At 39.6% G+C, this 26,097-nt stretch overlaps 1 protein-coding gene across 1 annotated transcript in view; it reads right to left on the bottom strand.

Moving 5' to 3' along the window:
- Nucleotides 1-11,812: 11,812 nt before the first annotated feature.
- LOC130848040 (cobalamin binding intrinsic factor-like) overlaps nucleotides 11,813-26,097 on the bottom strand; it is an 83,945-nt gene continuing 69,660 nt past the window's right edge. Inside the window, exons 6-9 of the mRNA XM_057725844.1 lie at nucleotides 18,488-18,665; nucleotides 16,934-17,135; nucleotides 14,663-14,781; nucleotides 11,813-12,045 (exon numbers count right to left, since the gene is read on the bottom strand). Of these exons, the coding sequence (XP_057581827.1) occupies nucleotides 11,984-12,045; nucleotides 14,663-14,781; nucleotides 16,934-17,135; nucleotides 18,488-18,665 (561 nt within the window). The 3' untranslated portion in view covers nucleotides 11,813-11,983. The remainder of the gene's footprint in view (nucleotides 12,046-14,662; nucleotides 14,782-16,933; nucleotides 17,136-18,487; nucleotides 18,666-26,097) is intronic.

Consider the following 26,097-nt stretch of genomic DNA (forward strand, 5'->3'; position numbering starts at 1 on the left):
TTGATGTCTCATCACAGAAAGAATTCAGTGAGAGACAAAGTGATGGGTAAGAAGTTTATTTAGAGATTTATTTAGAGAGAAACACACTCCAAAGACAGTGTGGGCCATCTCAGAAGGTAAGAAAGGCACCAGGGTATAGGGGTTGTCAGTTTTTGTAAGGGTGGGTAATTTCATAGGCTAATGAGTGGGCAGAGTATTCCAGAATTGGGCCACTGCCCACTTTTTGACCCTCATGGTCAGCCTCAGCACCATCATGGCGCCTGGAAGTTGACTTGTCTGCCATGTTGGACCCATTTGGTTCTAATCAGTTGACGTTATGTCCTTGGGCTATGTCATTCTTTCAAATGTTGTGCCCTGCCCCCTTCCCTTCCTTCGTGTTTCATTTTGGTGCCCTAAAACTTCTACCTCATGTTTTATTTGAAAAGAACTAAAAATTAACTCAAAGTTCTACATTTAATTAGTAACTAATGTCTATTTTTCTTTGTAAGAGTTGTATGAAGTACGACGGAGGGTACAACCATGAAAAACCACTGAAGAATTTATGAATTTATATTTATGTAGGGACAGTATGATGAGACTATAAGTATATGAGATATGAGAAGCATCAATAAAGGGTTGTGAAAAATCAGAGGATGGACCTGAGGTCTTCCCTGATCACAGAAAAAGATTTCTCCCTTCGATTTTTCACAGCTGTTTGTTTACATTTCTCTTCTGATAGTTCAATGGTAGTTATTTGTAGGAAACTGAGGTTTGGGGATTAAATGATTTGTACACAGCTAGTATGATGGAAAGTAGGATTAAGAACCTTGATGAACTTACTTTTATTGGAATGAGTTTGTTAACATCTCCCAAAAGTTGGTCTTCAGACTTTCCTGAGGCCTCTGCTAAAAATGTAAATATCTGGTCCCACTTACTAAGAAACTCTAAAGATGGCGTTCAGTGTTCAGTTAGCCCCACAGGTGATTCTAACACCTAATCAACTTTGGGAATCAGTGTTCTATGAGCACTTTGAAAATTTAAAAAGTAGAGTATAGGTACAAGGCATTGTTTCAGGATTATCCAAGTCAATATCCACTGGGATATGTTTTTTCCCATCTGTATAAAAATTATCTGACACCTCAGTTTTTAGTCTTCTTATTTTAAATTCCACAGATAACAGAAACCTGTAGCCCAGTCCGAGGTCTGGTTGTCGACTTAAATGGCGCACACGTGCGCGCGCACACACACACACACACGTATATGTGTGTGTGCACTCATTATAATAAATAGACTGGGTTTTGGCTTATCAGATTCTAATCAGAATATCATAATGTAATAAATGACCATGGAGTCTCCTGACTTTAGGAAGCCCACGGAACCTTCTCAAAGGGACTAGTAAATATTAACTTAAAAAATTTTTTTTTAATTTTAATTTTTATCAATTTAGCTTCTGTATGGTGTAGAGCATCTCTGCAAGGGCAATGGCACCATAGTTTTTTCGCATAACAAAAAACAATGAACTCTAACACAATGTTAATAATGAATATATTGGAGTGATCTGCTGTTTAAAAACAGCTTTCATATACACATAGGTTATCTTATTAGAATCCTGTTTTGTAGACGATAGTGGTGGAAACAAGGCTCAGAGAAGTCTTCATTCATTCCACAAGTATCTACTGAGTGTCTGCCTTACTGCCATGAGAACAATGAATGTGTCTACACATATCCCAGAGCTTTCCAGCTAAATTAGAGTCAGTTCCAACTTGGGGAGTTACTAGAGTTTTACAAGGGAGCTACTTCCAGCATTTCTCATGGAGTAAGTCAACAGACATGAAGAATGGATCAAGTCCTAATTGTTTGACCAAGAAGAGGGAACAATACCAACTACTGTTCATGCTCTTGTCTTGGTATTTACAGACTAGATCCATGGTATTCCTAGGAATGGTTTCACCATAATAAATGATTCCCTATTGTGGCTTAGTCAAGTTATTTACAAGTCTGTTATTATAGACCATGCTGTAATAACCATACTTATACACACTGTTTTGGTATTTCTTTTGGGCATATTCCAAAGAAAAAAATCACTGGATCAAAGGGATGTTCATTTAAAATCATTTTGCCTCATAAAATTCTGTAAAACTGGCCTTCACCAACAATGTATCAGCATGACTGTTTATATACACCCTTTCTGGGGAAGGATATGAAAGTTCTTTTAGAGCTTTGCCAATATGCAAGGTGAAAAACCACATCCAATGTTATGTTTATAAAAAGGTTTTGAAACAGGATTGCTTCTGACTCAGTTTTGCCTGAGGGCCCAGGGTGTATGGTAATCCTCCTATTCCAAAGTGAGGAACTGGACTTCCTAGGCTAGACTTACAAAGGAGCTGCTAGGAATTGGCTTTGCTATTCTTAGCTCCTCACTCTCCTCCAGCCTGTAAAAAGCACTGGGAAAATCAAGAAAGGAAGTGGAGGCTGGCAATAAAGATTTTGGACAGAGATGATATACTGTGAGTTTCGCTTCCCCTCCGGAGTGGCTAGGGATGAGGTGCTCCTTCAAGCTTGGAGAGAGACATTTCAAGATCATGCACAGAGCTCTGCAGTTTGAAGGGGGTTGGTGTTGACACAGGCTTGGGAAAGTCTATGTTTGGAGGCTGATCAAAGCAGCCCGTGGCATTAAGAGTAGAGGGAAGTAGCCACATTTCCATTGTTGGTAGGTCAAAAGTGTGCATATAGTTTGGAATCCAGTGCAGTGTATGCGTTTAGGGTTTTCTTATATCCTGTTTAACAGGACCCCATGTGGAGGCAAGGAGAAAGAAGCTGGAAGAGGTATGATGGTGGATGTCCAGGGCCTGAGAGAAGAATTATATGCAAACAGCCAACTGTTTAGCAGAGATGAACTTGCCTGCATGGGGGGAACTGAGACATCCTCAGCAGTTAGGGTTATGGTGTGTGTGTGTGTGTGTGTGTGTGTGTGTGTGTGTGTCCTCTGAAGATCACATTAAAGCACAATAAAGAGAAAGAGTATACTTTATACCCAGACCCGAGTCAACTACTGTTGGGTGCGTGACAGAGTACCACAGACTGGGTGGCTGAAACAATAGAAATTTATTGCCTCACAGTTCTGAAGGCTTGAAGTGAAGCATGAAATCAGGATGTCAGCAGGGTTGGTTTCTTCTGAGGGCTGTGGGGAAGGATCTCTGCTTGGCTGGTACATGGCCATCTTCTCCCTGTGTCTCTTCATGTCATTTTCCCTCTGTGCTTATCTGTCATGTGTTCAAGTTCCCTCTTTTTATAAGGATGCTAGTCACATTGCATTAGGGCCCACCTTAATTACCTTACTTTAACTTGATTTCCTCTGTAAAGATCCTTTCTCCAAATAAGGCCACATTTTGAGGCACTGGGATTAAGGACTCCAACTTACCTTTTTTTCAGGTGGGCAAAGAATACAGGTCAACTCACAACAAGTGAACAGGTGCTGTGATGGTAAGCCATCCCAAGGGGGTCAGAGGTGAGGAGTCAGGGGCAAAAAAGATCTTAAGTGATTGGTAAATGTGCAGAAGTAGGGAAATAGAGGCCCCTCCCCATGCCTCTATTTTTTTTTTTTATAAATTTATTTATTTATTTATTTCATTGGCTGTGTTGGGTCTTCGTTGCTGCACACGGGCTTTCTCTAGTTGCGGTGAGCGGGGGCTACTCTTCATTGTGGTGCATGGGCTTCTCATTGCGATGGCCTCTTGATGCAGAGCATGGGCTCTAGGCGCTTGGGCTTCAGTAGTTGTGGCACGTGGGCTCAGTAGTTGTGGCTCACAGGCTCTAGAGTGCAGGCTCAATAGTTGTGGTGGACGGGCTTAGTTGCTCCGCGGCATGTGGTATCTTCCTGTGGCAGAGATCGAACCCATGTCCCCTGCATTGGCAGGCGGATTCTTACCCATTGCGCCACCTAGGAAGTCCATCTATTTTTGTTTTTACTCCTCTCTGGAGCTGGGCTGAGCAGGGAGAGGGGAGCAATTTTAAGTGCAATTCAGAGTTTTGATTTTTACACAGTTTTGGGCATTTTAGTTACTGAAATCAATGTTTTCTGTGGCTAAAAGTGACAACACAACTTCTTTTTTTTAAATCAAAGAGCAATGAGAAAATGCAAAAAAACAGCCCTATAGATTTGGTTTGGATAAATAGTAGCAAGGTAAACTAAAGCTGATTTCTGATAGCATTGTCCGAGTTCTACTTAGTGATATAACTTACATACTCGTTGCACTTAGCTTGCATTTAAAAAAATAACTAGTGATGCTGAACTTTTTCTCATTTCTTTGGTTTCATATATTTTTGTCTGTTTTTCTGTATGTGTGATTTGCATGCTTGTATACTTTATTTTTCAATCATACTGTTCATTTTTTTCTTATTGATTCAAAACTGCTTATTATATTAACTCCTGTTCAGTTGTATAAGTTTAGATTTTTTTTCATTTTTCAGTATGTCCTTTAATTTTTTTTTGTGGCATGACCATTATGATTTTTAAAGCAGTAAAATCTGCCGGTAATTTTCTTAAGAGGTTTTGACTCTAATCATATGCTTGTAAACATAATTCTTTCCCAAGTTGAAAATCCTCATTTAATATGCGACTTTATAATGTACTAAATTCCCACATAATTTTTTTGGTTCCTTTTCACATTTTATTCCATTCCCACGTTCTCTCTGTTCTGAAACCAATGTTACACTGTTTTTATTATTGTTACTTTATTACACATTTTCATATACCTCTGGTCAAGTTCTTCATTTTTGCACTTTATTTGCAAAAAACATTAGGGCACGTTTTGCATATTTCGTCTTCAAGATAAAATTTAAAACTGTTTTTTGTTAAGTTCTATTTTCTCTCCCTTTCCATTTTTATTTCCTTGGTCAGAATTCTTGTTCTTTTTGTGTGTGTATATTTTAATCTCAGAGTTCTTCGCAGTTCTGAACAAAACTCAGGGCTTTTGCTGTTTCAAAGAACTACAGACTCTCAGTTGGGAGGGGCCAGAGGGGTCAAGTATTTAGTTCTACCTCTTCATCAGCGTGTTATCTTCAATTATGAACTTGTTACTGGGTCATCAAATAGCTGGTTAAATGCAAGTAATTGCTCTTTCTGATAGTTTGTTGCTAGTATATAGAAACATGACATTTCTGTGTATTAATTTGTATCCTACAACTTTATTGAATTCATTTATTAGTTCTAATTATTTGGTAATGTCTTGAATTTTCTATACATAGTATGTCATCTGCAAACAGTGACAGTTTATTTGTAGTTCTTTAAGGAACCTCCAAATTGTTTTCCATAGTGGCTGTACCAACTTACATTCCCACCAACAGTGCAGGAGAGTTCCCTTTTCTCCACACCCTCTCCAACATTTGTTGTTTCCAGACTTTGTGATGATGGCCATTCTGATTGGTGTGAGGTGATACCTCATTGTGGCTTTGACTTGCATTTCTCTGATGATGAGTGATGTTGAGCATCTTTTCATGTGTTTGTTGGCCATCTGTATGTCTTCTTTGGAGAAATGTCTATTTAGGTCTTCTGCCCATTTGTGGATTGGGTTATTTGCTTTTTTGGTATGAAGCTTCATGAGCTGCTTGTATATTTTGGAGGTTAATCCTTTGTCCGTTGTTTCATAGGCAATTATTTTTTCCCATTCTGAGGGTTGCCTTTTAGTCTTGTTTATGGTTTCTTTTGCTGTGCAAAAGCTTTTAAGTTTCATGAGGTCCCATTCGTTTATTCTTGATTTTATTTCCATGATTCTAGGAGGTGGGTCAAAAAGGATGTTGCTTTGATGTATGTCAAAGAGTGTTCTACCTATGTTTTCCTCTAGGAGTTTTATAGTGTCTGGCTTTACATGTAGGTCTTTAATCCATTTGGAGTTTATTTTTGTGTATGGTGTTAGGAAGTGTTCTAATTTCATTCTTTTACATGTTGCTGTCCAATTTTCCCAACACCACTTATTGAAGAGGCTGTCTTTTTTCCATTGTATACTCGTGCCTCCTTTGTCAAAGATAAGGTGCCCATATGTGTTTGGGCTTACTTCTGAGTTCTCTATTCTATTCCATTGATCATCCTTTCTATTTTTGTGCCAGTACCATACTGTCTTGATCACTATGGCCTTGTAGTATAGTTTGAAGTCAGGAAGCCTGATTCCACCAACTCCATTTTTCCTTCTCAGGATTGCTTTGGCTATTCGGGGTCTTTTGCGTTTCCATACAAATCGTAAGATTTCTTGCTCTAGTTCTGTGAAAAATGCCATTGGTAATTTGATCGGGATTGCCTTGAATCTGTAAATTACTTTGGGTAGTACAGTCATTTTCACGATGTTGATTCTTCCAATCCAGGAACATGGTATGTCCCTCCATCTGTTTGTGTCGTCTTTGATTTCTTTCATCAATGTCTTAAAGTTTTCTGCATACAGATCTTTTGCCTCCTTAGGCAGGTTTATTCCTAGGTATTTTATTCTTTTTGTTGCAATGGTGAATGGGAGAGTTTCCTTAATTTCTCTTTCTGCTCTTCTGTTGTTAGTGTATAGGAATGCAAGAGATTTCTGTGCATTAATTTTGTATCCTGCTACTTTACTAAACTCATCAATGAGTGCTAGCAGTTTTCTGGTAGAGTCTTTAGGGTTTTCTATATATAATATCATGTCATCTGCAAAGAGTGACAATTTGACTTCTTCTTTTCCAATTTGGATTCCTTTAATTTCTTTTTCTTCTCTGATTGCTGTGGCTAACACTTCCAAAACTATGTTGAATAACAGTGGTGAGAGTGGACACCCTTGTCTTGTTCCTGTTCTTAGAGGGAATTCTTCCAGTTTTTCTCCATTGAGAACAATGTTGGCTTTTGGTTTGTCATATATGGCTTTTATTATGTTGAGGTAATTTCCTTCTATGCCCATTTTCTGGAGAGCTTTTATCATAAATGGATGTTGAACTTTGTCAAAAGCTTTTTCTGCATCTATTGAAATGATCATATGGTTTTTATACTTCAATTTGTTGATATGATGTATCACATTGATTGATTTGCGTATATTGAAGAATCCTTACATCCCAGGGATAAACCCCACTTGATCATGGTGTATGATTGTTTTGTGTGTGTGTGTGTGTGTGTGTGTGTGTGTGGCACACGGGCTTAGTTGCTCCGTGGCATGTGGAATGTTCCCAGGGCAGGGCTCGAACCCGTGTCCCCTGCATTGGCAGGTGGATTCTTTACCACTGCGCCACCTAGGAAGTCCAGTGTATGATTTTTTTAATGTGCTGTTGCAGTCTGTTAGCTAGTATTTTGTTGAGGATTTTTGCATCTATATTCATCAGTGATATTGGTCTGTAGTTTTCTTTTTTTGTGACATCTTTGCCTGGTTTTGGTATCAGGGTGATGGTAGCCTCGTAGAATGAGTTTGGGAGTGCTCCGCCTTCTGCAATATTTTGGAAGAGTTTGAGAAGGATAGGTGTTAACTCTTCTCGAAATGTTTGATAGAATTTGCCTGTGAATCCATCTGGTCCTGGGCTTTTGTGTGTTGGGAGATTTTTAATCACTGCCTCAATTTCTGTACTTGTGATTGGTCTGTTCATGGTTTCTATTTCTTCCTGGTTCAGTCTTGGAAGATTGTATTTTTCTAAGAATTTGTCCATTTCTTCCAGGTTATCCAATTGATTGGCATATAGTTGCTTGTAGTAGTCTCTCATGATGTTTTGTATTTCTGAGGTGTCCGTTGTGACTTCTCCTTTTTCATTTCTAATTCTGTTGATTTGCATCTTCTCCCTTTTTTTCTTGATGAGTCTGGCTAATGGTTTATCAATTTTGTTAATCTTCTCAAAGAACCAGCTTTTAGTTTTATTAATTTTTGCTATGGCTTCCTTCCTTTCTTTTTCATTTATTTCTGCTCTGATCTTTATGATTTCTTTCCTTCTGCTCACTTTGGGGTTTCTTTGTTCTTCTTTCTCTAGTTGTTTGAGGTGTAAGGTTAGGTTGTTTATTCGATCATTTTCTTGTTTCTTAAGGTAGGACTGTATTGCTATAAACTTCCCTCTTAGAACTGCTTTTGCTGCGTCCCATAGGTTTTGGGTTGTTGTGTTTTCGTTGTCATTTGTTTCTAGATATTTTTTGATTTCCTCTTTGATTTCTGTAGTGATTCCTTGGTTGTTTAAGAGTGAATTGTTTAGCCTCCATGTGTTTGTATTTTTTGCAGTTTTTTTCCTGTAATTGATATCTAGTCTCATGGCATTGTGGTCTGAGAAGATGCTTGATATGATTTCAATTTTCTTGAATTTGCTGAGGTTTGATTTGTGACCCAAGATGTGATCTATCCTGGAAAATGTTCCGTGTGCACTTGAGAAGAAAGTGTAGTCTGTCGTTTTTGGATGGAATGTCCTATAAATATCAATGAAGTCGAGATGGTCTAATGTGTCATTTAAAGCTTGTGTGTCTTTATTGATTTTCTGTTTGGATGATCTGTCCATTGATGTAAGTGGGGTGTTCAAGTCTCCCACTATAATTGTGTTACTGTCGATGTCCCCTTTTATGGCTGTTAGCATTTGCCTTATGTATTGAGGTGCTCCTATATTGGGGGCATAGATATTTACCATTGTGATATGTTCTTCTTGGATGGATCCCTTGATCATTATGTAGTGCCCTTCCTTGTCTCTTTTAATAGTCTTTACTTTCAAGTCTAATTTGTCTGATAGGAGTATTGCTACTCCAGCTTTCTTTTGACTTCCATTTGCATGGAATATCTTTTTCCATCCCTTCACTTTCAGTCTATATGTATCCCTTGGTCTGAAGTGGGTTTCTTGTAGGCAGCATATAGAAGGGTCTTGTTTTTGGATCCATTCAGCCAGTCTGTGTCTTTTGGTTGGAGCATTTAATCCATTTACATTTAAAGTGATTATTGACATGTGTGTTCCAATGACCATTTTCTTAATTGTTTTGGGTTTGTATTTGTAGGTGTTTTCCTTTTCTTGTGTTTCCTACTTAGAGAAGTTCCTTTAGCACTTGTTGTAAGGCTGGTTTGGTGGTGCTGAATTCTCTTAACTTTTGCTTGTCTGGAAAGCTTTTGATTTCTCCCTCAAATCTGAATGAGATTCTTGCTGGGTAGAGTATTCTTGGCTGTAGGTTTCTCTCTTTCAGGACTTTCAGGATATCCTGCCATTCCCTTCTGGCCTGCAGAGTTTCTGTAGAAAGGTCAGCTGTTATCCTGATGGGTTTTCACAGTGACAGTTTAATTGCTTCCTTTCCTATTTGGATTCCTTTTATTTATTTTTGTCTGATTGCTGTCTCTAGGACTTCCAATACTATGTTGAATAAAAATGGCAAGAAGGAACATCCTTGTCTTGTTCCCCATCTTGGAGGAAATGCTTTTTCATAGTTAAGATGCTGGCTGTAGGCTTGTCATATATATAGTCTTTAACACATTGAGATATATTCCCTCTATACCCACTTTGTTAATTCCATACTATTTATAATAGGGGGAAAGTATTTGGTAGCAATCTTCCTTCCTCTTTCCCCTGCATCTTCACAGAAGTGGTTGTGCATAATTGACATCTCCCTAAAGGAAGCTTAGCCTTTACCAGCCATGACCACTAGAGGTCACAAAAGCACTTGTTATAGTCACTGAAACATCAGAATGCAGTCTAGGGCATTGCAAGTTCCGCAAAAAAACGAGCCCACACAGACTACATTTAATCAAGGTGCTTCCTCAAAGCGAAATTGCAACTCCTCATAGCAGACCCATTGTCAACCTCACTCCCCCGTCCTCCACCCCTGCCAATACAGATGGACACAGTGAATTACTACACAGATAGTTAAAACAGGGTTTTCATACATGAAACCAGCCTGAGATTCCCCCTTGTCTTCCGTGCCCCTTGTTTTCCTTAAATTTCTATCATTAGAGCAAATGCTGGGTGCAGGACTCACACACACACACCCCTTCCTTTGGTTGCCCAATTTATTGTTAAACGAGAAAAAGTCATCTTTGTTTAAAATAACTTTCCTCCACTTTCCATTGCTCAATTATTATGTGTTGAATGGAGAAAGCTTAGAAAACAGAAAAACAAATTAAACAAACAAAAAATCAATCACTAATCATTCTATCGTGCAGAGATAAACCCTATCACACCCTGGGATGGATGATACTGTGATGTTGTGTAGTCTGATTTCTTCACTTGGCTGTGTGTGAATATCTTTTCACATCAGCAAAGACATTCATGCACAGCCAAGTGAAGAAATCAGACTTCGGTATTTATCTTCAGGTCAGTATTTATCTTCAACATGAAGTTTAGTGTCTTTTGGAATCTTCTCATGGGCTTCCCTGATGGTGTAGTTGTTAAGAATCCGCCTGCCAATATAGGGGACATGGGTTCGAGCCCTGGTCTGGGAAGATCGCACATGCCTCGGAGCAACTAAGCCCACACACCACAACTTCTGAAGCCCGTGTTGCCTAGAGCCGATGCTCTGGAACAAGAGGAGGCACTGCAATAAGAAGCCCGCGCACTGCAGTGAAGAGTAGCCCCCGCTCTCCGCAACTACAGAAAGCCCGTACACGGCAATGAAGATCCAATGCAGCCAATATATAAAAAATAAAAAAAGAAACTAAAATGAAATTAAAAAAAAGAATCTCATCATATAGACTCACCAGTGTTTATCTATGCATTGCTCTATTGTTGGATCGTTTCCATTTTTTCCATATTACAAACATCATGATACGTCATGAGAGAGCACTTATTCACCACTCCCTGAGGCTTCCTTCCATGACAGTGACAGTCCTGGCCTCTTTCAGGAGTACAGTGACTTACCTAACAGCTGTGACGGGTGTGAGGACCTGGGCCTGTGTGGTCCACGCCTCTTTCTCCTGGGAGCCAGATTGTTACCAGAGGGCAGGTTCTTGCTCTGAGATGCCAGGAGGGAGGCCTGTGATGGGGCAGTGAAGTCTGTCCACTTCTGGGTTCAGTGTTAGGAAGTGTGTTGAGGCTGCATATCTGCGGTTTATTCTCTGATTGTCCCAGCGGGCATTTAGATTCTTATATATGTGTTCTCTTATGATGTCTCCCTTTATATGAATTTCAGAATTGGGAGTGTTTTTGTGTCAAAGTTGAGTATATCTTCGGTCTTTTGATGCAAATTTTCATAATCTCTAGAAAGTTTGCTACAATATTGACTCCAATAAGCAGAGTTTAGAGTTTGATTGTCTCAAAAAATTTGCTCCCAGAGGTCTATAACTTCAGTGTGTGTGTATATACACACATAGGCTAGGTTGAGATTATAGATCTAATAATCTAAAATATAATATGTATTCTTTATGGGTTACAGTTACAGATATATATCTACATTTAACATATAAAACATATTATATGTTAAATTTATATTAATATGAAATACACATTGCTTATATTAATATATTCAATATATATAAATTATATAAAACATATTTGAAATGTGATTTACCCAGAACAAATATTGGAAATGGAAGGGGAGAGTTGTGATATATCCATAACATCATTTACCTAGTTCTGAACCATCTGGGAGTTTCATAAGAAATAATTTTGGTCACTTTATGTATGGATGAATGTGTGTGTACATATACATATGTTTACACTAGGTGATTTGAAAAGGAGTAATTGGCATAAGAAATAAAAATAGGAGTTTTAAAGATACATCATTTCCTTCATAGGATAAAAGTGTGTTGGTTAATTAATCAAAAAGGTCAGAGTGACCTTCCAAAATATCAGTCAGACACCCCCTTTTCCCATCACCCTAGGATTAAATGATGACTGGCCGTCACTGTCTTGAGAAGCTGGACTTCTGTCATGGGTCACAGATGTTGAAACTCTAGGGAAGTTTGCATCATTTATTTTACAGTGTGGTTTCCATATTTTAACCAGGAATATGGTAGCACCATAAATAGCCACTTTTTGGCATAGATTTGAAATGCTGTGAAAAAATCTTCCAGCCGCCCTTTGGAGACGTTTGCTAGAAGCTCAAGCCTCCTCCTCCTTAGTACTGTGTGAAGTTGGCTGTGATGTGCTCGTGGTTGAAGGGTATGTAGTCAGCAGCTCCTGGAAACAAGCAGAGAACAACGTGAAGTGACCACGGAGCCCATAAGCACGCCCCTCTCCCATGGGATCAGCCCATTAAATCCGGTAGAGGAGCAAAATCACTCCGTTAGAGCGAGTGGAGCATGGAATTGAGATTTGAGGGTCCTTGTTTCCAGGCTCTCAGTTGCCATGTGGAGCACATCTTTGGCCAAGCCCCTTAGATTGTGCCAGCCTCCTTCTCTCATATACACAATTGTACTACTAGTATTCTGGCTGAGGAGTTATTTTCAGGGTTAGAATAATGACTTCCAAATGCCTAATACAGTAGCTGACACATAAGAAGTGTGAAAGAGAGTTGTTACTACTGAAATGGCTTATGTAAGCCAAATTTGGAGCATCCGAGGCAGGAGCTCGTGTTCATTTTGGAAGATTTTGTAAGAAGTAAGGAAGGGCAATGGGTTGAGGATTCTTGTCTTTCCGGGCAGGAAACACAGATGATGACATAATCGATGATTAACCTGGGAGTAGCCAGGTGGTGGAAAGCATGACAATTCCAGGCCCAAATCTTTTTGGATTTCAGAGGATTTTCTTTCCCCCGATTTAAGTTCCCAGGGCAAGTCTTGACATGAAAGTGGTAGGAGAATGAATAACAGTAGTGATTAGAATTTTTGAACAAATACAGTGGAAGAGGCATTGAACTTACTCATTTCAACCATGTTATTTCTAATCCTCACAATAACCTAAGAAATGGTTATCGCCATTTCCATATTATAGCTGTGGGCACCGTGGCTCAGAGAAGATTCATTATTTGCCTAGTGTAGCTAGAAAATAAGAGAAGGGGCCTTGGGACTACCCTGTTGGTCCAGTGGTTAGGACTTGGTGCTTTCACTGCTGGGGCCTGGGTTCAATTTCTGGTCAGGGAACTCAAATCCTGAAAGCTGTGGAGGATGACCAAAACAAAGAGAGAGAGAGAGAGAGCATGAGAGACAATGGGATATGGGCTTCTCACCTAGGCTTATGTGACTCTAAGATCTTTCTTATACGCTTTGCTGCAATTCCACAAATTCTGACTGGCCAGATTTTGTTAAATCCATGGTAGGCTCTAGGGAAAACATCTCTCTCATTGTAATTTTGGGTAGTGAAACATCTTGACAAAGCCCCAGTCTTGAGTCTGCTGCGACTATATTGGCTTCACATCTCTGCACAGTGACAGTGAACATCAGGGTGACTGGGTAACATCACCCTTAGACAAAACCATAGACCAGTGCTCTTTACATTGGAGGATATTTTAGTATTTGTGCAAACATTTTAAGATTGTTAAGGTTTTGCTGACGTCTGAGTTTTATTTTTCCTACTTTCCCCACACAAACATTCTTCTTTTTGGCAATTTTTAAAAACACTGCAACAAAAGAAGGCAAAGAATGGATTTTGAGGGAAGCTGTAGTCTTGATTATTTGCTCTGTCACATACTACATGTGTGCCTTGGGCAGGTCCCTGTTTTGTTTGTGAGACCTCACTTTCTTCTTTGTAGAAAGGGAGTCACTAACACCTACATAGTTAATGTGAGCATGAAATAAGATACCACTACTACAATAAGAGCTGTTATCTTATCCCTCTCATTTATTTTCCACTGCCTATGAATTCACTGTTCCTTCCTTTTACACATACATGTTTAATTTTTTAACCCCAAAGTGGCCATCTTCTTAGATCACACACTTTTTTTTTTTAAGTCTTTCTCACATCTGCTTTTCCGTTCTTTAGCTTTTATTGCTTTAGTTCAATCCACTTTTCTGGTTCACTGACTATTTTCCCACTGGCTCAAAGTGGAGTTAGGATTCTTGATTTTTTTAAAATGAGAGGGACAATGGATGTTTTATGATTCATTTCCAGAAAATGGAGCAAAGTTTGCTCACGTGACCAAAGGCTCACGCCAAAAAAAGTCCAGAAAAGTAACAGACAAAGGCTAGGGCCCAAAAGTAACAGAACAAAAGGAGGCATGTGGTCTTGGAGGAAGTCTAAACCCTCCATTCAAATAGCAACAAAGTACTTATTTTAACCTCATTGGTAGGCGACCTTTGGGAAAGCCTGTGAACCTGGTAGCACTCAGCCAATGAGACACCAGGGGAGGGATTTGTGAACTAGGGGATAAAATGCTTGCTGTAGTTGTCCTGGGTGTGCCTTTCCAGCAGACACCCGCTCTTGCAAGACCGATACTAAAGTCTGGCTTTGCTGTACTCTGGGCTTCCATGTCCTTTCTTTGGTAATCGCACAAGTGGGCTTATTTCTCACAAAAAGCTATTTTAGATAGCCACGCATCTGCTCTATCTCTCTATCATCTATCTATCTGTCCATCTATCATCTATCTATCTATCATCTATCTATCAAACTATCTATCTATCTATCATCTATCATCTATCTCTCTATCTATCCTCTATCTATCTACCTATCATCACTGTCTATTCATAATATATCTGAGTATGTATATACACATGTAACCGCTATATATACAATTATTGTATATATACATGCAGTCTTACAATTATTTATCAATTAAATAAATGAAAGAATTGAAGGTGGAAATGAAAGAATTAGCCTTCAAATGATGGAGAAAATGCCCACATTCCTTTTCTTCTCTCACCTTCGTTTAAAGGTGTTTTCCCACTCAGGAGCTGCCAATATGTCTTGTCATTAACATTTTCAGTGAGATTGTTAATAGAAGAGATCATAAGTCCCCAGGACGTCATTGTGGTTTCAAATCTGTAAGAATAATGTCATATGTGATTAATCCCTCGCTTTAGGACAGGCAATAAAAAGTTAAGAAGAAGGGACAAAGACCTTCTAACTGCTATAAGGGTCATAAAATATCACGCTTCAAAGAGAAAATGCACGACTAATGAACATAAAGTTACTTCACTTGGAATTGAATAAAAATAAAATGAACTGATTTTTAAAAAACCTATCAATAAGGAGAATTAAAAAATGTAAATGTCCAACAATGAGCAAAAAATGTGGTGAGTGATGGACCGAATATCCAAGGTTGACTCTTTTGCAGTAATGAAAATCATATTTTTCAATACTTTTCAGTGACATGGAAAAATGCTTAGGTAATAACATTAAGTGAAAATGTGGGATACACATTGCATGGGAAATATCTATCACATGTGTGTTATTGATCACAACTATTTGTAATACACATGGAGAAAATACCTATAAAATTATAAAAATCAGCAGATTATATTATGGATGTACCATAGGTGCTTTTTCTTGTTTATGCTTTCCTCCCTCAAAGTTTCTACTATGTATATTTATTATATTTATAGTTAGAAGAAGAAAAAGCAGGCAAAATTAAAGCTGAGCTTAGAGAAGAAGTAAACTATATTCAGAAGATTGTTGGAAAATTAAGTATTCTCGAAATGCTATCTTTATTCTGACCTGTTCTGCAGAAGTTAGGGAAGTTATGGAGCTGGTCTGTGGGCAGCAGATACATGTACTTATCCTAACTCTGAGGAATGGATCCCATGTCACTCAACTGTCAATTCCTTGGCCTCTGTCAGTCTTTCTCCTGGACGTCTCTGCAGAATTTGGATCGTGCCATCGTTCCTTTGAAAGTTCCATTTTTTCCTTTCCGTGACCTGGCATCTTCCCCTTCCTCCTCCTATAGCTTAGTCTTCTCCATATTTCTCTACTGTTCCCTCTTTTTGCAAACTATAAACATTCCCCAAAGTTTAACGTTCTCCTTTGTGTTTTATTTCTATATTCTTCCCTTTCCCAACTGGGAAGTGGAAAACACATGGGCTTTAGAATCAGCCAAATCTGCGTTCAGATCTCCACTCTAGTAGATACACATTATGTGATCTTCAGAATATTACTTCGCCATTTTGAGCCTTAGGGATTCTATCTGTAAAATGGGAATAATTATATCTGTCTCATGGTTTTATTGGAAGCATTGTATCTGCCACCTACTACACTGTCCCTAACTTCAGTCATCACCTCTATCAATGACTATCCAATCTCTTTTGCTTGTCCTGACCTCTTTTCCTAGGACTTCATTTATACCTCCAAAAGCTTCCTAACGTTTCTGCTTTGAATGCCAACAATTAAACATGTCTAAATAAATTGGGTTTTTCTCGGAAGGACATTCCTTCTTCCTGACATTCCTATCAATAGTTTTGCAGCTTCTTTCTCTTGACCCCCACATCCAGTCACTCAGGAGCCCTGGAGCGTCTTCCTTGGTATGAATGCATTTCTCCTAGATGAAGTCCTTATCACTTTACAGCTTCATTTCTACAGTCACGCCCTAGCTTTCCTCCTTTTCACTCAGTCCCCAACCCACTTAACATTTTACAACATGATTTTTCTCACTCAAAAACTTGCAATGCTTCTCTGCAACGTGAAGTCGGTTTTCCTTAGCCTGGAATGTCAGGCTTTCTACGGTATCACTGAATGTGTCCTTCTAGACATCATTCATTTAATTCAGTCCTGTATTCTCTTCTCTAGTCAAGCTGGTCTACTCATTGACCCTAAATTCCTCCCTCAGTCCTGTCTTGAATGCTTTATCCTCCCCATCCCCTCTTCCTTGAATACCATCCTTCCATATCTTCCTGTATGGTACCTCTTCTTTGAATGTGGTCCAAAGCCATGAGCTTTCCTTGACTCTTCTAACCCACACTGTGCTCTCTTTCCTTTGAATTCCTGTTTTGAAAATTCCATCATGTATTGACTTGAATGATTTAACTTTTATGAGAGCCTTGCTTAGTTACTTGATTGCAGGCTCCTCAAGGGGTTATAAAATAAAGATCTGTTGCATTATCAGAAGGGAAAAAAGCAAGAAAATGAGGGAAGGAGAGGGAGAGAATGGGAATTCAGGTTGGACTTGGCAGGAATGGTGAATGTCCCTTGTAGCACTCACTTGAATGTGGGGTTTTTGCGCTGCGCTTCCTCTAGGACAATAAGTAGCACTGATCCTCTTCTCACACTGACATTGATGGTCTTATTGAAGAGAAGCTCCACGCCCCTGAGCTGGTTATTTATGGTGTATATGACGGTGATATTGGATGTTGAGGTGGGAACAGGGCTAGGATAGTTGGATGGAGTTGGTTGCACCTCATGATCTGGGAAGAGAAAAGAGGCCAAATTTGTTAAAGATCATAGGGTTTGTAGTATAGGTACAAAATCTCTGTTATTGGCAGCTCATCCCAGAACACATTTCAAGCAATGACAATGGATTTGTGTCCTTTGTGGATTGTCCGAGGCACTGCTGGGGTCTTTGAAGCTCTCATTTCCATCCTAGAGAATTGTTTGTAGCTGAGGAACTGACAGCTAGCTTAATAATGATCGTTGATTTTGTTAAAAGGATTTGTAAGTTGAAGGGAGGATTGTGAGCCCTAAGTCATGTAGTTTACAAGGTACTCACTGTTCACTTGGGGTTTTCTGTTAACCTGAAGAATCCAGAAACAAAGGTAGTAAGTTTCAGACCATTTGACAAAATACCTGGGCAACTAGTGTAGAATCCTAGGAAGGACTCTGTGGCCACATTGCTCAAGTTAAGAAATCTTTGGGAAGCACACTAAGGAGTTAGGTGAATGTGGCTGTGTTTGGTATGATTATGGTGAGATTGCTTAATTGTGGTCTCTGTAGATTCTGTGTTGAGATAGACAAGGAGCTTACTAATTTCTGCTTATCTCAGGAAGTCCATGCAACATAAGATGAATCAACTTTATGTTAGAATTTGATTAGAAAGAAGAGTTGGAGGAATCTATACTAAAGACTCCGGGGTGATAATTTTTTTTTGCAGGACTCTACTTTCTAGATGTATAGATCTGCAATGTTTGAATTTTAAGTATCTCTATTGTATTTGTAAATGGATAATATAAAGATATTTCAAATAAAAAGTGCCAGATTTCCACCCCATCTCTGTGGTGTGCTGTGAGCATATTTTTATATGTCCAAGTCTTGGGTGAAATGTTAACTCTGTTCTTCTCCTAAGCTTCCCAAATTCAGTGATTGGTCATACTGTATTTGCTTTTGCAGTGTATGTGGCCTCTATTTCTCCTGAATACTTATTTCATTCTTCCAAATGTAGTTTTTGTCTACATACCATCTCCTGACTTTGTAAAGAGCAGATATGATAAAATATTGCATAATGTTTTGTGCATTTGTCAAATGAATGAACGAAGTCATATTTATTTGATTGTTAAGACCATGGACCTTCTCTTTCTACCAGCATCCAACAAAATGATTTACCTATAGTAGGTGCTCAATAAACATGTTTTGAATGAAGTGGATGTGGGGACAGAATTCTCAGGGCAGGACAGCATGGCTACATACTAGCACACAACTCTTGGAGGCTGGCCCTGCCTACATGGAAGTCATGGCTATAACAAGCCATTTAAAATTGGTCCCCATATCATTCCTGGCATAAGTTGCCTCTTCATAGGGAGAGACAGATGTTAAAAGTTCTTACCAGGGGTACAGGACACATGAGGCACATCTAGGTATGTCTTGCCTTTCAGGGAAGGGAGAATTTGGGCAATAGACATGGGGTTGTGGAATATCCCCTCCTTAATGTCATCCAGTACAGTATCCATTGTCTGCTGGCAGTTCCACTCCTTGTTAGGTTGCTCAGGTATCACAGAGAGAGCCTGGGACCGGGGGTAGGGAGGTGGAGAGGGAGAGAAAGAGAGAGAGGGGGAGAGAGAGAGACAGATTAAGCATAGCTGAGAGTTGGCCTTTATTAGCCTCATAAGGGATAGATTTGATCACTAATCTTTGTGACCAACCAGAGTCCAAAACCAAAGCTGCATGAGGTTCGGGACAACGTCTGTCTTATTCACAGCTGTGTACCCACAGCTTAGTTCAGTGTCTGTCACATAGCAGTCACACAATAAATTATCTGAGCCACACTCTGATTCAGGGAGTGCTATTAGGGCTGCTGTGTTTACTAACAGTTCTTGGATGTAGAAGGAGGATGAGAGCTGGCAAAGCAAGCTCCTGGGGGAGCTTTAGCCTAGGACAACCTGGCCATCTAATGGTAGTAGACTTCTTTTGTTTTTTTGTTGTTCTGCACATCATTTGGTGGATGGACTCTTCCCACATTCTTTGGTCATGTCAGGACTGTCAGCTAGAGGCTCCACAACCCTGGCCACAGGGCTGGACTCATGGGCTGAGCTAACTGAGGAGTGCTGTCCTCTTGGTGATAGTGATTGGGGCAGGGAGGCACATGCACTAATCCGTGTCTTTCCCTGATATATACACACTGGGAGAGAGATTTTCTTTTCCCCTGCTGGGGTTTGTAATCATTGAGGTGCCAGGGACCATTTTTCTCAGCCACTTTGAAGAAGCCATACAGCAGGAGAGAAGGAGAAAAACCAGGGCTGAGAGATGATGAAAGAATTATCCCTGATATCATGATTTGAGCCTTTTATCCTGGTGAATCCTGAAGTCACCTAATCGAGCCCTGGATCCCCCAGTTTAGTGAAATAGTAAATCTCCATTTTTTTTCTTAAGCAAAAATTATTTGCGTTTCTGTTATTTGCAGAATGAGTCATGATAAATACACCATGCAAGTCATTCTACTTTGCTGAGTTTTCTATCTCATGGGTAAAATAGAAATTGTAGTCCTTGCCTACCTTTGGGGCGGTCATAGGAGGTTCAGATGGGATGCTATACAAAAGTATTTTGTAGTGTGTTATGTGGAAGCTGTCATTACCACTTTTAGGGTTGTGCTGAGTGCAGCCACCAGAGAGTGTTAATGGAGTGGCGTTGCTTATGATTTGTGTATATTGAAGAATCCTTGCATCCCAGGGATAAACCCCACTTGATCGTGGTGTATGATTTTTTTAATGTGCTGTTGCAGTCTGTTAGCTAGTATTTTGTTGAGGATTTTTGCATCTATATTCATCAGTGATATTGGTCTGTAGTTTTCTTTTTTTGTGACATCTTTGCCTGGTTTTGGTATCAGGGTGATGGTAGCCTCGTAGAATGAGTTTGGGAGTGCTCCGCCTTCTGCAATATTTTGGAAGAGTTTGAGAAGGATAGGTGTTAACTCTTCTCGAAATGTTTGATAGAATTTGCCTGTGAATCCATCTGGTCCTGGGCTTTTGTGTGTTGGGAGATTTTTAATCACTGCCTCAATTTCTGTACTTGTGATTGGTCTGTTCATGGTTTCTATTTCTTCCTGGTTCAGTCTTGGAAGATTGTATTTTTCTAAGAATGTATCCATTTCTTCCAGGTTATCCAATTGATTGGCATATAGTTGCTTGTAGTAGTCTCTCAAGATCTTTTGTATTTCTGAGGTGTCCGTTGTGACTTCTCCTTTTTCATTTCTAAGTCTGTTGATTTGCATCTTCTCCCTTTTTTTCTTGATGAGTCTGGCTAATGGTTTATCAATTTTGTTAATCTTCTCAAAGAACCAGCTTTTAGTTTTATTAATTTTTGCTATGGCTTCCTTCCTTTCTTTTTCATTTATTTCTGCTCTGATCTTTATGATTTCTTTCCTTCTGCTCACTTTGGGGTTTCTTTGTTCTTCTTTCTCTAGTTGTTTGAGGTGTAAGGTTAGGTTGTTTATTCGATCATTTTCTTGTTTCTTAAGGTAGGACTGTATTGCTATAAACTTCCCTCTTAGAACTGCTTTTGCTGCGTCCCATAGGTTTTGGGTTGTTGTGTTTTCGTTGTCATTTGTTTCTAGATATTTTTTGATTTCCTCTTTGATTTCTGTAGTGATTCCTTGGTTGTTTAAGAGTGAATTGTTTAGCCTCCATGTGTTTGTATTTTTTGCAGTTTTTTTCCTGTAATTGATATCTAGTCTCATGGCGTTGTGGTCTGAGAAGATGCTTGATATGATTTCAATTTTCTTGAATTTGCTGAGGTTTGATTTGTGACCCAAGATGTGATCTATCCTGGAAAATGTTCCGTGTGCACTTGAGAAGAAAGTGTAGTCTGTCATTTTTGGATGGAATGTCCTATAAATATCAATGAAGTCGAGATGGTCTAATGTGTCATTTAAAGCTTGTGTGTCTTTATTGATTTTCTGTTTGGATGATCTGTCCATTGATGTAAGTGGGGTGTTCAAGTCTCCCACTATAATTGTGTTACTGTCGATGTCCCCTTTTATGGCTGTTAGCATTTGCCTTATGTATTGAGGTGCTCCTATATTGGGGGCATAGATATTTACCATTGTGATATGTTCTTCTTGGATGGATCCCTTGATCATTATGTAGTGCCCTTCCTTGTCTCTTTTAATAGTCTTTACTTTCAAGTCTAATTTGTCTGATAGGAGTATTGCTACTCCAGCTTTCTTTTGACTTCCATTTGCATGGAATATCTTTTTCCATCCCTTCACTTTCAGTCTATATGTATCCCTTGGTCTGAAGTGGGTTTCTTGTAGGCAGCATATAGAAGGGTCTTGTTTTTGTATCCATTCAGCCAGTCTGTGTCTTTTGGTTGGAGCATTTAATCCATTTACATTTAAAGTGATTATTGACATGTGTGTTCCAATGACCATTTTCTTAATTGTTTTGGGTTTGTATTTGTAGGTGTTTTCCTTTTCTTGTGTTTCCTACTTAGAGAAGTTCCTTTAGCACTTGTTGTAAGGCTGGTTTGGTGGTGCTGAATTCTCTTAACTTTTGCTTGTCTGGAAAGCTTTTGATTTCTCCCTCAAATCTGAATGAGATTCTTGCTGGGTAGAGTATTCTTGGCTGTAGGTTTCTCTCTTTCAGGACTTTCAGGATATCCTGCCATTCCCTTCTGGCCTGCAGAGTTTCTGTAGAAAGGTCAGCTGTTATCCTGATGGGTTTTCCCTTATATGTTGTTTGTTGCTTTTCTCTTGCTGCTTTTAATATTTTTTCTTTGTGTTGAATTGTCGTTAGTTTGATTAATATGTGTCTTGGTGTATTTCTCCTTGGGTTTATTCTGTATGGGACTCTCTGTGCTTCTTGGACTTGGTGAATTATTTCCTTTCCCATGTTGGGGAAGTTTTCCACTAGAACCTCTTCAAATATTTTCTCAGACCCTTTCTTGTTTTCTTCTTCTTCTGGGATGCCTATAATTCGAATGTTGGTACGCTTCATGTTATCACTGAGGTCTCTGAGGCTGTCTTCTAATCTTTGTATTTTTTTTTTTCTTTTTCCTGCTCTGTGGCGTTTATTTCTCCCATTCTATCTTCCAACTCACTTATTCGTTCTTCTGCCTCAGTCATTCTGCTGGTTATAGCATCTAGAGTATTTTTAATTTCAGTTATTTTGTTATCCATTGCTGTTTGTTTTTCTGAGTTCTTATGAACTGTTTCTTGTACTTTCTCTATTTTATTATCGAGATTTTGTATCATTTTTACTATCATTACTCTAAATTCTTTTTCAGGCATTTTTCCTATTTCCTCCTCATTTATTTGGTCTTGTGGGTTTTTTTCCTGCTCCTTTGCCTGCATGGTGTTTCTTTGTTTCCTCATGGTTGTCCAAGCTTTTGGGGTTGCTTGTCCTGGTGATAGAGGTGTTTATAGAAGACTGTCCAAGCCTCAGACTAATGTCCAAGTATTGGATTAAATGAATATTCAGTCTAGGAAACACATACATGTATAAGACACACAATTATTGAATCCGTTAGGACATAAGGCTCTAGAAAGATCTGACAGAACCCCAGTGTGCTATCAGATATTCAAAGAGAAACCCAGCAGAAATTGACAACTGAAACAGAACAAATCAGAGACAAAAGCAAAAGCAAACAAACAACAAATAACACCTTACACATACAAACATCAATCCAGGGAGATTTTGTAAGCTAGGATCAAATATAGAAATGAGCTGGAGTACCACCAGAGAGAATGGAGATTCTCAGAATGTAATTAGACAACTGTACTAAGAACTAAGATACAGACAAAAGCCTAATATTAATACCAAGGCAGTGCATCATCTGGAGAATAGAGCAAGGAGTCTGAGCAGACCGATAGTGTTGCTTATAAGTATGTTAAGATAAAATAAACTTAAAATGGCTGGAAGAAAGGGGAACAGAAGAGCGTAATGTGGTTGGAAATATGCAAAGAAAAAGAAAGGAATAGAAGTGTATAAAAGAAAGGGATGAAAGGAAAGTATGAAAGATATTTTGTCCGTACTACCAAAAACTTAGCTAGATATAGAAGTATATAAAAAGGCAAAAAAAAAAAAAAAAAAAGAATAAAAAATATCCTTAAAAAATTATGTTATAAAACTTGTAGATCCCTTAGGGCTAAGATCGTATTTAATAAATCAAAAAAAACAAAAAAACAAAAAAACAAAAAAAAAAAAAAAGAGAGAGAGAGAAAGAAAAGAAAAAAAAAATCCAGAACTGATCCCAGAATGGACCAGTTCAATAGGTATTGATACTACTATTTCTGTTTCCTTAGCGTCTCAGCTGTAAGTGTCCTTCTCCTTGCCTTGGGTTTTTTTTTGCGTTATTCTGTGACCAGCAGAGGTTCCTTTATTGTTCGTCTGTAAGCCTCGGTGTGTGGGGAGGGAGAGGGTACAATAGTGGCTCCTTCTCCTGGGAGTGAGTGAGCAGGGGCGCACTGTTGTTTCAGTCAGGCTTGGAGGTGCCTGTTGCAGAGGGCGCTGGTGGCTCAGGCGTACACAGAAAGTCTTAGAGTTGGGCCTCTCTCGGGGTTTTTTCTTTTTGATGCTGTTTTTTTTTTTTTTTTCCTCTTGGCAGCCTCCCTGCTGCTGGCGTTGCAAGGAGTTTTAATCTGGCCCCGCCCAAGTGCCTGAGGGTGCTTGTTATCCCTGAGTGCCTTAGGTGGCCCGCAGGGCGTCTCTCCACTGCCTGTTGCAGAGGCGCAGAAAGAGAGGGAGAGGCTATGCGCGCGGCTCCTCCCCCGCGCCCGGGAGCCTGCAGCCGCCAGCCGCCATCATGGCCGGGCAGCTCTCAGGGACAGGCACTGCTCTCCGCGGACCTCTTCCCTCCTGTGCTCTCGGTCCGTGAGCCTACCGGCAACAATGTTTCTCCCCCTGAACCCGCTCTCCGGTTCCCACGCTCCCGCTCCTGGACCCTCCGTTCAGCCGCGGATCGATGTCTCGGTCCGGGAATGCTGAGCTGCGCTGCGGACCGTCCGTATGTTTCTCACTCCCTCCCGTCTGCCACAGCTCCGCCGCTTCACCCTCTTTGAGCCCTCGTAGATGCCTCCCTACCAGCTATGTGGGGCTCCCCGCTGCCCTTTCTGGTGTCCGAGGCCGTCTGCTGGTGTTCAGCTGGTTCTCTGTGGGAATGACTGCGTCCTTCCGTGCATTCCCAATGCAACTGTGGAGAGGGATGCACTCCACGTCTCTCTACTTCGCCGCCATCTTGAGATCTCCCAGTGGCGTTGCTTATGACTGTTTCACTTGAAGCTTCAAATGGGAAATGGGAGAAGGGAGGGGGAGCCTGAAGTGGCTGTGAGCTAGAGGCAGCAATGTGAGCAACTAGGCCGTTTTGACAGGCTCCTGTGAACCTGCTTGACCGTGACAATGGCTCTTCCCAGAGGTCACTTTACAGGGCAATTTGGTTAAGGGACAACCGTTCGGTTTTCCCAGCAACCATATCTTGTCCACTTGCTATACTTACCTCCCAAATCCTACCGAGCGAGATGTATTGCCTTGGGATAAAATATTACCAACACCAACTCTTTAGAAAGGAGTAATGCATTAACTGTTAGAAGTCAGTGTCAGAGGAACCTTGAAAGTGTTCGAGTATTGATGGAAGAAAGAGGCGGACATGCCCCATAAGTGCCTCTGGGAAGCAATGTGGGTAGCCTAGACCACTTGAAGGGCACTGACAGCTGGCAGAGGGTGGCTGAAGGCTGCAAAGGAAGGTAAATATCAGGTCTCTTCTGCTGGGAGAGACCACAAACAATGATTAAAAACCACATTGTTCCTGTGTCTTTTTTTTTTTTATACCTTTGCTATTATGGGGAAGATGAAATTCCAGGATATTCAATATTTGCCTAAGATGGTGGCCAATCTGAGATTCAAACCTAAGTTGTTACAGCCTTAGAAACCCTTTGCTTTTTGACACCAGAACATTTTAGATTAGAAAACTTTATGTAATTTCAGACTTCAGATTGCCTGGGTAATAAACTCTGGCATATCTGGGGTTGGGAGAGGTTATGTATCCTAACTGACAAGAAATCCATGTGGCCTTCGATATCTGGGTGTGGGTGAGGTCCTGCCTTTTTCCAAGAAAACACTTTATTTCCCAGGTACAGCTTATCACAGTGTACCCTGCAGGTGGTAAAATTGCAAACAGAATTCACAAACCAAAGTAGCAAAAGCAAACACTTCTCTATCTGATCCTAAAGTGAGCAAGCTTATTTTACATGAGTCATGAATAAAACTTGCCTTAGATTTCTTCAAGACTTCTTTTGCTCTCCCACAAAGCTTTCTAGACCTGAGCCCTGGGAAAGCTCCTATATGATTCACCTGTAAAAACAGTGTTTTGTTCTCTGGCAAAATTTTATTGACCATGATATGCTGTATAAACTTACTTTATTTTCACTAGTCAGTCCTGTGGCACATTGGAGTGGGGATTTTGTATTTCCTCTTGCATTTAACATGAACCAGTTTCTAGTCTATTTATGCCCTTTGCTCATTTTTAATCTTAATTCTTAAAAATATTTAAAGAATTGAGATGTAATTGACATATTATATTTGTTTCAAGTGTAAAAACAAATGATTGGATATGTGTATATATTGTCAGATGATAACAGTAAGTCTAGATAATATCCACCACTACACAGTTTCACATTTCTTATATTGTGATAACTTTTAAGATTTATTCTGTTAGTAACTTTCAAATATATAATTCAGTATTATTAATTATAGTCACCATGCTGCACGTTATGTTGCTAATTTTTTTAAAAAATTTATTTATTTAGAGAAAGAAAGATGGTGGCGAAGTGGAAGGACATGGAATGTATCCCTCTCCACAGATGCATCAGGAATACACCAAAAGACAGAATAATTCCCACAGAGAACCAGCTGAACACCAGCAAACGACCTCAGAGACCAGAAAGGACCGCAAAGATCCCAACATAACTGGGTAGGACAGAGGGAAAAAAGAAAAAAAAGGAGAAAG

The sequence above is a fragment of the Hippopotamus amphibius genome, chromosome 3, assembly GCF_030028045.1.
Source record: "Hippopotamus amphibius kiboko isolate mHipAmp2 chromosome 3, mHipAmp2.hap2, whole genome shotgun sequence".
Lineage (NCBI taxonomy): Eukaryota > Metazoa > Chordata > Mammalia > Artiodactyla > Hippopotamidae > Hippopotamus > Hippopotamus amphibius.